The sequence below is a fragment of the Adelges cooleyi genome, unplaced genomic scaffold (genome assembly GCF_023614345.1).
Source record: "Adelges cooleyi isolate 19-005CV unplaced genomic scaffold, UGA_ACOO_1.1 ACOO_flye_CR_arks_rails_tigmint_CR_PRNA_247, whole genome shotgun sequence".
Taxonomy (NCBI): Eukaryota; Metazoa; Arthropoda; class Insecta; order Hemiptera; family Adelgidae; genus Adelges; species Adelges cooleyi.
In genome coordinates, this window is record NW_026095912.1 from 7,433,297 (window position 1) to 7,445,950 (window position 12,654).

General features: G+C 33.5%; 1 protein-coding gene across 1 annotated transcript in view; it reads right to left on the reverse strand.

Moving 5' to 3' along the window:
- LOC126836783 (uncharacterized) overlaps positions 1-12,654 on the reverse strand; it is a 72,088-nt gene that overhangs the window by 35,905 nt on the left and 23,529 nt on the right. Inside the window, exon 2 of the mRNA XM_050570422.1 lies at positions 9,743-9,966. Within this exon, the coding sequence (XP_050426379.1) occupies positions 9,743-9,966 (224 nt within the window). The remainder of the gene's footprint in view (positions 1-9,742; positions 9,967-12,654) is intronic.

A 12,654-nucleotide genomic window follows, 5' to 3' on the forward strand; every position in this document is an offset into this window, starting at 1 on the left:
CATTTGTCCCAAAACCATAAACGTTGGCCGTACAGCACAATGATAAAAGCACAGGTCTCCCGAGACAGTTATTCCGATCAGATAACCGCACGACCGTCATTAACCTATACCGTCGGCGTATCTGCTGAAGTTATCTGCGAGCCGAAGTTTCCAAGAGAACAATACCGTAGTATTATAAATTTAAATTATTTCACTTCAACAAAAAACAAATTCATTTGCACGTACCGACTGAAACGCATTTGTATCAAAAAGTACATAAATTATTAAGTTTTTGAGGATGCTCAAAAAGACTAGAAGTGCCGCATAACAAACACAATATGTGACGTCCACTATTTAGGGTAATTCATTTAACGCAGGACACTCATTTCCTCAGAAAATAATTACAATAATATAGGTTTTTTGTTTGAACAATTTTTTTTTATGTTATTGTACATTGTACACTATTATAAAATACCAAATATTAATCATTTTTAGTATTTTCCATAGCGCTATCAACTTTAAAACTTAAATGAGAACGTATAATTGATTAACTTTATAAAAGAAAAACAATTTGCTGAAAGTCTTGGCTGGTCGATAACCAGTTTTACAATAATTACTTTTAAAATTTAGGACAGACAGAAAATGAAGTTCGGTTAAGTACTGCGTGCAGATAAAAATAGTACTTCATTCAACCCTTCCTTCCATCATAAACTTTAGAAGTAATTACTCAAAACTGCGGTTATTGACAGTCAACATTTTCAGAAAATTAATATTTTATAAAAAACTTCAATTAAACATAAAAGTTCAAGTCAGAGTTTCAAAAGTGGATAGCGCTCTGGCAAATACTAAAACGATAAATATTTTATAAGTACAAGAAAATAAATAAAAATGTTTTCAAAAATGGAAACTACAAAATTGTTATTATTTTCCAAGAAAATGAATGTCTTCGATTTATCGGTGACGTTGAACTATTCTGTAATACTTAGTAAAATTATGACAACATTATTATAGAACAAGAAGAAACCGCAATAGAATAAGGCCCCCATAAACCACAAGCCAGGTATTCCTGGTATCATCATTTGTATACATGAAAGCCGTTTATTAAGACGTGTGATAGTGTGTATAGGACAGTGTAATGTACCTTTTATATATTACCATTGATTGATTCGTGCATAATGTGCATACTCGCTGAAGCCCGGGCAAGCCGCCGGTATGTGCAGTTGTTGCCTAGCAATGGACAATTTATCAATACCGACCGTTGAAAATTGAATGCATGTCGAACCTAAACGCCCGTCCCGGTTTGTCTATTATTAAGGACATTTTAATTGCTTTGGGTGAATTATAATATAGCGAAGAAAATCTACGCAAGAGCGAAAAGAGGGACCGAGGACACGTCGAATAATAAACAAAAATGAATCGATGGTCCACAACGTCCAATGGTGATCGTCTACCGACATCTTAATCATTGACGGAGATCAGGGCGGGGCTTGGGATACTAAAAACCTTAAAACTTAAAATTAGTGCTTTTCAAAATACTTACAATTATTTTTTAGTTAGAGATTTGTTGAAATAAAAATGATTGTAGCACTAATTTTAAGTTTTAAGGACTTTAAAATCCCAACCCCCCCCCCCCACCTCCTCCGCCTGAACAACGACATTGATCTTACGTGTTATAGACCCGTCACGTAGACGTTTGTATCACATTCAAAACACGTCGTACCGTGAAATTGCATATTATGCACATACAAACAAGAGTATTATTATTATCATACTTACATGAAATTAACACTGAGCCACACGACCATTGATGCCCGGCAAAGGTTCGTGACTTTGTTCGAAAGGTTAACGACACGGCGCGACCACCGGATACAAAGGCAGCCCCCTTCCCCCGGTAAGACGACTTTGTGTATTAAAAGATGCCGGATAAGATGATATTAGAAGAGGAAAAGGTGAACCGGTGGACATTTCCATTATATTGAAACGTAATTCAACAGAAGCCGAACAGTGGTCTATTCAAACCCCTAATCTCGTAATATCTAACTCTGTATAGAGATTATTGACCGAGAATGAACGCGAAAAAACTGCCTTTTCTTGTTTTTTTTCACTCGAAAGAAATAATTAAAGGACAGTTTTTTGCGAGATAGGGCAGAGCATAGAGCGACTAGATAAGTAAGAAAAATACTACAAAAGAAATCACTTCAGCCATGTCAGTTTTATCATACATAGGACTTCCAGTTTACTTGTACTAGTTTGAGCGTTACAAAGATCTGAAATCTATATTTTGAATAGTTGCTAAATAAATTCATTAGAGTTGTATGGTTAAAACCCCGATTTACGCCTTATGGTGTTTATTAACTGCAATAATTAAATGAAACCGGTAAATTCATTCTAGAAAACAAAATTAAAAACAATTGTTCAAAAGCCGCTTGTTTACACAGAGGTCTCTTTCCCGCGAGACATGTGGTAGTAGCAAAAAAAAAAAAAAATACACCAGATTTCAAAGGTTTAATGAAATACTAACACACGAGGAGCATGCGAAAGTTTTGGCAAACTTATCTTGTCCAAAAACGAGGAAGATTGACGGGACTTGACTTACAAACCATTGCGGATAACCGCCGAAAATTAATTCAACGTTTTCAAAAATAGCTTTTGAATGTTATTCACAGACCACAGTTATTGTAATCTAATATTAAAATTAGCTAAATCCTGCAGAATTTCACAGCATAATATGATATAAATTACCAAACATGAACAATGAATGGTTAAACTATTTTATCAAGGCAAAAATTATTAATGGTTTTAAACGAGGAATTTTTAATCATTTAAAATTAAGTTAATAATACTAAAGATATAGAATAAATTCAATAAATATTTAATTTCTACATAAAATCGCTGAAAACGGCTTTATTATATTTTATAACGGCTTTAGTTAAATTGACTCATGACGGCTAAGGATAACACTATTGTCATTTAACAACTTAACTCCAATTAATTTTGGAAAAAATAATTTTTACCGTGTTTTTAATTCCAATTTGGTTTTTATAATTAATTTTTAAACTAAACATATTACTAAAAAAAGTTAATTTTATGATAATGCGAGTAATTACAATTGCCTATCTGTTAACATAAACTGATGTATGTTAACATTTTTATCTGAACTATGGTTTGGAATAATATATGATGTATAGTATACGGTATAAAAGTATTGTGTGATGTACAAATGTATTTTTTTTTCACAGTCAATTTCCCGTCTCATCTATATGTAAAACAAACGGTTTGCATCCCGAGGGAGAAAGCCGAGAGTCGACAGAGGAAAGCCTGGAAAACCTGTCATTCAGATTTTGTTTCTTGCCGAAATGACGGCAGTATACTTTGTCGTTGTACTGTGAATAATAATTATCCTATTATACATTTTAACAGCGTGTACATAATTAACCTTTGCAGCGTTAATCCACCCACGACCCACAATTATTTATTATTGGTCAAACTAAAAAATAATAATAATCATATTTTAAATTTCTCGCTAACGCAAAACAGAAAAACTATCAAATAAGACGTAAGTTTTTTTTTGAGAAAAATAGATTCTAGGGCATGAACTGTTTGTAGACCCAGAAACAGCAATGGGCAAAAGCAACGTCAAACGACTTCGAACTTAAATCTTAAATATGTCGCGTAATACGATGTATTGCAAAGTTTAACCGAAAAAAAAAATCAAAACGAAACAAATCGTCGGTTGTTTTTTAAAAAATATATTTTAGCGTTATATTGGCCCCGTTTGTATGCAAATCACTCTACTCGGCTGCAGGAAGTCTGTTTAAATATTAATCGCCATGAGATAGGATATACGAAGGCAACTATGACGGCGGTAGTATTTGTTTTATGTGTTTTTTTTCTCGTTACCAACGTTATATCCTTCAATTTGATATGCGCAACGCGATAAACACCTTTTACTGCCATCGGCCGGGGTACAATGTTATTACAAATCGTTGCAACTCTTCATAACAAGTACGAAATACATATTATTACTATAGGCATCGCACTGATTGGACGGGTTTAGACGTACAAAACGTGAACGCGACCGATAAGCGACCACGACCCGACGGCAAGATGATAATAATAATATATATATCATTATGTCAGAAACTTTAAATAAACCAACACTGGAGAACCGTGCCTAGCATATAAATATAAGTATATAATATATAAGTTCTGTATAACTAGCAGCTTTTCCCGGTTTCGGAGCGCTGCCACAAGAACAATTATTATTATTTCTAGTCTACAGCAATTGCGGTCTGACGATGTGACGAGATAACGGTAAAAAACATGCATACTAGTGTTAAAAACAAAAGTTCCTAAATGGACTTTGCTGAGTTGAACGAAGTAAAATCTGCATTGAAAAGAGTTACAGCTCAATAAAACAATATTATTTTGTCATGCCAGACCCGGGGCAACATTTATATAAATAATGTTCAGGTCTGTTCCTTCAATATTGCACCAATGTACAATATTTCTAACTATTTTACCTTTTTTTTCATAACCAACTTAACAACCGACTCATCTCAATCTCTATTTTCTGGATATTTCTATCGAAAAGGAGCGAGCGAAATCGAACTATGCTTTTTAAGCTACCAATTTAACTTGTATTTTTGCATTACAACTTATTAGGTATTATCAAACTTGGTCATTAGTCTGTCGAATTATCTAGCTATCTTCAACCTATGTATGTATTTTGAATTTCTGTACTCTATACAATAATAATTGTTATAACGTTAATCCTAATTAATAATCCTTTATACAATTATTATACCGATTGTTAAATAGCCTACATTTTTTACATCAATTTCTCTTCAAGATTTATCTTTACTCCTAGTTTATTATGGAAAAAATTGAATTTAATACAACTTTTGTATTCATTAGAGCTCACAGTGATATTTTAAAATTGTTTATTTCCAATTTCCTAATTTCACCTATTGTTACCTTGACTTGTGAAAATAATTGTTAATGAACGATGTTCAGACAGATATAAATTATAAACTCCTCTAAATGCATTTTAATGCTTAAATTGTTTATCGTCACTCGGTTTTCCTACACATGTAAGTCAGTATATTGCTTTAACCTAACCTAACCAGTATAAATATATACCGTAAGAGTAACTATTGACTATTGCCGCGCTAATTGATTTGCATAAGTGATTTGGTTATCCAAATAACTATCACGTTATAAACTCAAGTGTATATTATATATGATAGGGCACGCGAGTAAGGTTTTCTACTGAACGTAAAACGCATTACCGTGTCGACCGATAACATCGCCCTGTCAACAAGACTATCACATTATAGGTAAGTATAAAACGGCGTTGAAGATAGGCAAAACAGATGCCCGGAGGTCGTACGGAAATATTAGATGGTGTGCCGTGCCAAGTGAATATTATGTGTATTTTTATTTACTAAATTATTACTCCTTGAACTGACTACAAAATATATGGGTTCTATTTTTGAGCGATATACTTAGAAAACTGGTAGTAGTGTATGTGATAAGATGGTTTTTGGAGTCGTTGTCACACTATACCTTGGGGGTCTATAAAAAAATGCGTTTTAGAACTTTTGCAAATGGCATACAAGGATGAGTTCAATTGTTAGACAAGAACGGGATTTCTTAAAGCGATATTCAAATATATTTGAATGAGCGATAACAGAGCCCAGGAGAAGCTGTATGCATGATTCACACTATAAGATAAATGTTTCTTAAGTTATCAGACATAAAGAGGGTTTTTCGCCGAGGGTAGACGCACATCTGGAGTGTGACTGGACACAGTTGTTGATCGTTGTACTGCAAAAAGAAAATTAGTAGTTTTTCAAGTGTGCTTAACGGCATGACGTTTGAAGCCTGCCTCTGTTCACCACTCTACTAACCGTATACAATACATACACACTTATATATTATCTTATAACATAAAGTGTACGTTTGCTAACATCGAAAAAGTGCGAAGTAGGTAACATGATGTAGTACAAGATTCTCGTCAAGGGAACAACCATAATACGCTGTGGTCGGCATATTTGCTACCGGGCAGAAGATAAAACCAAAATCCACCCCAAAGCAAAGGCCGACAGACGGATGTCGTAATGCAATTATGTACTTCCCCCGTTTCAAAAGAGGATTAAGTTAATTAAGGACGGTCGAAATCCTTTTTAGCGGTTAGCAACACGGACTTCACGTTGATGTTATAGACAAGCATTAACAAGTGTTACGGCCGGCAGAAAACGCAGTGGTTCAAAGAACTGGCTAACCGGCTAAAATAAAATACCATGCGCTGTGTCTCGAGTCCAATGAAAAGGACACAGTCAGAGAGCAGAACAACTCGGTACAGTTTGTTTTTGAATTTGTAACCCTTTTATCTACAGACCTTCATCAACGCACCGACAACACCAACGCCGTCCCATTAATAACACCAACGTTGACGGCACTATATACTTATTGCGTAATAGTAATAATAATGTACATATTTTAGTTAGGTATGTGCGTTTTGTACCTCTTCTCGGTCGGGAGTCGCATAACTCCGGACACGTCGTCACCGCAGGTCTTGACTTTAATTACAAGGCGAATGAATATCGGTCGTATGTTCGCTTTGAACAGGCCAGACAAGAGAGCCAGACGGTCCTGCCGGCAATGTATGCGAATAATGTGTGTGTTTGCAGTCGTTAAGAGAGAATCGACCTACCGCACACGCCCGGTCTGGCAACCCTTTTTAAACGGAACGCGAGCTATGGCTTTTTCCCTGCCTTGGCCTCATCTACAATGCCGTCGCCACAGGGCAAAATACCATTACACCGTATATGCGAACCCGTGTCACCAACTGACCGCCCGCTCGCTAATTTCATGTAATTAGAGACATTTAGGCGCGCCAAAGTTTATTATTTTTTCTTCGTCCGTCGCAGACTAGGTGTACAGACCCCAAACATTAACGAAAATGACCCGCGCACTAATTAACAAACAACCGATCTGCTGGGAGAAATTAAAAATATACTTATATACTTTATTTTAGTAATGAATAACGTATGTGATAATTTAATAATTATCATAATAATTTCTTACTGTTTATAGAGAATTATCATTCGTTTACTCTTAAACATTTTTTTCTAAAAGTGCTGCTTACGAAAAAAATGTTTTTCTCGAAGACGCGACTGTTCTGTGTGTATTATTTTAAACCGTGGTAGAGATATTTTAAGTAATTAAATAATCAAATTACTATATAAAGTGGACGCCACACACATTTTTCTCCAAAGAGTATAATATAAACATTTGCTTACAAAAACAAATATTGTTATAATTGTGTAAAACTAAATTGCTGTGTACAATATAATATATATTATCATCATAGTAAGAAATCATAAGTTGATAATTTATTAATCACATTTTTTTGAACAAGCATTATCAATATTTTTCCAAGAAACAGGTTTCAATTTTACGAGTACAGTTTTTTTTATTGGTTGATGATAGTTTTAACTTTTTTAAAAGGTTATGTATTGTATACGTCTATTTGTTTAATTTTTAAATACATATTTTATAGGACAGATTAAATAAAAAATTAACCAACAAAAGTCCTAATGGGCTATGTGTTATTTCTCAAAAAAAAAGTTTCAATATTTATGTTGTCTTGTAATTTTCGAACATTTGTAAAAACGGTACACTTAAAATTGTACGATTAAAGCCGAACGGAGTCTAAGTACTCGATTTTTCTATAAATAGCGTATTTATCACTTTTCAACCGTCTTGTCATCAATTTGTCCACAATACTGCAAATACTTCGAATTCAAAATAATATATCATCCTTATCAACCAAATATAATTAAGTCGAATGTAAAATGTTATATTTTACTTAACAATTTCAATTAAACCTATTAGAACGCCCCAGTATACATCAAAAGTAATTTTGTTTGGCATATTTTTAAGAACTAACGCGTTGGTATCAGTAATGCAATTCTGCTCAGAGAGGATTTTAAACAAAATCTCTTTAAAAATAATAAAATAGAGGTTGACATTTTGTTTCGTCTTAAAAGCAAACAAAGGACTTCCTTTGTTTATACGTGCAGTGCCTAAATATAAAAGACATAATATTAGTCTTATTATTTTTTTTTTCTAAAATCTCTTTGGTCGACTCGGTATTCGTGTGATAATGCTGTTAGACAAAACGGATATGCCGCACACGGTATTCGGTTGAATACAATTTTCGTTCCATTAAAAGTAACCATAATATAGTAGAGCTTTATCCATTTCGGTGTCAGTTCGCTGGTGCATCCAAAACAAAGCAACTATAATACTTTGTATTTTTTTTTTTAAAAAATACCACAGACAAATAATTTACTATGTCGGCTGAAAGCAATGTGGAATATTTAAAGCCCGAAGCGTATTTCGTTTTTTATGTTTTTATTATTATTAAGTTGTTGGCCTTCGGTCATTTTATATTGTACACACACACATACAAATATATTATACATATTTGCAATGCCTACATAAAGAAATAACGGAGTATATGTGTGTTTAAGTCGTCTTTGGTAAAATTCGGCATACTATATTTTATTATTATAACATGATAAAAAAAATATATATAAAAATAAAAAGGCTTTCGGCGACGACATGGTATGACATGGACGACAAAGGTACATAACCGATATATTATAATAAATATTTATATATATTGTATGTACACGGTATAGGTACTATTGGATACATGTAATGTAATGAATATATGACCAAAACGGTGTACGCAATTTGTTTATAGGAAATAAAAAAGTTACAACAATTTCTGTATCGTAAATCGTATATAGGTACACAGCGACAAAAGCTCGTGCATATTTAATATGTTCTCCTCGTTTATCATTTCCACACTCCCCTCCCTTCGGTCCCTCCCCTGCCCCCTCCGGTCCTGACCGATAAATCTCATATCACCGACGCCTATATGGACTTGAGCGGCTTTGTGTTATTATTATAATATAATAATATATAATATATAGGACATGTATAGTATAATCCGCATATTAATTTCCGTTGGCTATATTATTATTATTATTATACCTACGCCGCCTAAATATTATTATTATATTAGTTTGGAATATATGTCAGAGGGAAAGCCACCGCCCCCTCACATGTATATAAAATATATTTTTCTGACGGGGCAGAGTTGCCGGAAACTGTGTTGTATAGGGACAAATCCCGTAAAAAAACTAAAAAAAAACCGCCCAAAGGGTCGGTATCAAATTCGACAATTGGATACAGTATATACGGTGGTCGATGCGAGTTCTTATTATGATAAAAAAAAAATGAGATTTCCTTCTAAGTCCAGAATCTTTGAATTTGAGTCACAAAGAAGATTATATCAAAATCGTTTAATTTTAAAATCGCGTTTAAAAAGTGTCATATTCATTATATTTACAATGGAAATCTTAATGTTTCTATTTATGATTAACTTAAATTTAACCAAAAAATAACTGATTACGTTTAGTTTATAATTATTTACTTTTTTAACTTCTACTGAAACGTATTGAAGCTCAGGTTGAATGTAAGGTTTGTCACTAGCATTGTAAATTATATAATATTTTAAGTGAATTATAACTATAATATACATGTACATGTCAAGTTGTTAAAAAATGGGAACCGATGGTCAAAATGCGATTTTTATTTTTACTACGCAGAGTAATGCCTAGTAAGTGTGAATTTTGCAAATTTTGTTTTTCGAATGCAATATTATAAGATAATTTTCACTCACCTTAAACGCTCCGACGGCGTGGGCCCCATCGTATACGTACAAATGGTCATTGCAGTCCAACTGTAACTTGTCGAATCGCAACATGAACCTTTGTAGGACGGAATGGGTCTGGTAAGTGGTCACACAGTTTAGGTTACGTTCGTTGTGAGAGTCTAGCACGGCTCCTTCGATTTTCCGGTACACTTGTTGTAAGAAATGAGTCTTGCATATTTCTTTCATATCATCTAAGACAAAAATGTAAAATAAAAAACATGAGCTTTTCGCTTGCCACCGAATGAAGTTCAGCCGATATCAATGATCAACGATAAATATTTAACGTTTCAATATCAACTCTATGTACCGGGTGCATATTTTATCGCTCTACGCTAGTTTACTCTTAAGCAAATTGCCATTTTATGGTTTTCTTTTTGGAACCTATATTTGTTTATCTTATACTACAATACATGGAAATATTAAAATTTGTATTTACTAGAGCTTAATCAACTTTGAAACTTAGTTATTAAAGTTTAAAATGCGCACAGATAAAAATATCTCTACACTACACTCTTCCTCATGTCCTTCAGTTAAAACTTTAATAACTTTAAAACTATTTATTAAAAACTGGTTATCGATCAGTCAACATTTTCAGAAAATTATTCTTCATTTTAAAAGTCAATAAACTACATACGTTACCATTTAATTTTCAATAGTTGATAAGATAAACAATTTAATATTATCTAGTATTGTAATATACCATCAACAAAAATATTTAAAAAAAGGAAAATTAGAAAATTGCAATAATTTAAAAATAAACCCGGTGTAGGGCGTTAAAATAATCACCCGGTCTTATTAACAAAACATGAGTATCGTTTTCAATCTGCAAAAATGGTATAACGAAAGTAAAAAAAAATGTATTATAATAATAGGCTTATAATCATTATTCTTGGTTTATCAAATCCTATCAGCAGTACTATATCTAACGAGAAAGAATACCTTACACAAGTTAGTCAGAAGTATTTTTTAAAAGTGACGCGCCGTAATTTTAAGTTGAAATTTTTTTGGGTTTCTTGATTTGGAAGGGATAGGATTTTTAAAATGTTGAATACTATTCCGGTACGATTTTTTATGTTTAGTTTTAATTTCTTGAGTGCACTTTTATATATTGTAATAACAGTTATTTTAATTTAATGAACACTGTTGGTTCACGATTGCTGACAGAGCCTTAAAAAAATATTTTGGTTAAAAAATATTGAAAATCTTTAAATATATATATACATACATATGTTTGGTTTTACAATTATATTTTATTAATGAATTTGTTAAGAACATAAATGTAAAATATATTGCACATCAGTGTTTAACTTAATAACGACGAAAATCAATTATTAAGAATTTATTAAAAAATGTATTTAACGTAGAATACTATCTCTATTTCATTTTATCGTTAAATTTTTTACTAGAGATTTATTTGTTGGGAGTTGATTTTATAAAACCGACAAAAAAAGGATTATACTATTTTAGCTCGGTCGTGGTTTATCTACAACATTAACGCATAATTTTCGAATTATAGAAATGTATATGAATCACCGCCCCTTGGCATCAACTCCATATTCATTAAACGAAATAGCCCGTATATAATCTTATAGGGTTTCGAATAGATTAGGTTACCGAGTGTGCTCACCCTGAATTGCATAACGCGAAATAGAAATGGTAATTTGATTTTTTTTCCCAACAGGATAACATAATAATAATTTCAAGACGGTGAAAATAATTCACTAGCATGATTCAAACCTCACCTTTTAAATTAATCCCGGATATTTATGGGATTGCAAAAAGTCATTTGACTTGTCTCTTTCAAGCTAAAGCGTACCGCTTGTAAATCACGTGGAAATTAAAAATAAGAAAATCTGAATAATTTACACACACATTAGTCTTGGCCAAATGTGATTTGATATTCCGAGTTAAGATAATATATTATATGGGGGATATTTGGGATGACTTGGGGGGATATTTCATTCTAAACCAAACAAACCGTTAAAAAGTAAGTGATGAAATAAAATAGTGTTATAGTTTGTATTGACTGTAGTAGCTGTTGCAAAGCACACACACACTGTATGTTTTGTTAAACAGCAAAGAATGTATATTTTTCTCAATTTGGTGATACTAAAACCGATTTTTTTATTAGAGTGATTTTTGTTTCTTCGTTAAATTGCCAACACACTCGGCCGTTGTTTATTTGTTTACATAAGGCGCCCTGCAATTAGCTGTGTTAGCAATACGAACCCGCATATAGCCTTTGAGTGAGACTTTTGCGCTCGGTTAAGTCGACGGTTGTGTACGTACACGGTATAATAAATGGTAAATAATTACATTTCGGTGTATAATGCGGTGTTGAGGAAACGCTACGATGGAAAACGTACAGAGTCTGGGTCGTGTCGTGGTGACCATAATAATATTTATTTTATGAACGCCTTCACTTCAGTAACTCTGGAGACGAGCCGGGGAAGACAATAGCCGCTCCGAACACGGTTTTGTCGATAGGATAAAACAAATAGGAATAGTATATTCAAAACGGGAGACGTCGCGTAGAGATTCCGGGAACAGCCTACAAATGATAAACCGATGTGGTCGGGTATTGACGTTAAGTCGGACAACGTCCTTGTGTCGTTTAATCAAATGTCCGTCCGTTTTGTCCCTAGGCCGGTTTTGGGTCCGGTAACATAATAGGTATTCCGCGTTGTATGCAAAATACATTAAAAGGGCGACGACTCTCGGTGACCCTCCCCCCCCCCCGTCAGTGTAAATGTGCGGTTGGTTCGCTGCAGTAGTACCGGTGTAGTTATTATTATGCGGCTGTCTGTGTGTATTTTAACCATTCGCAAAGCCTGCTGACCGGACCGGGATCAACCGAGGATTTGGGTCAAAGGAAACGC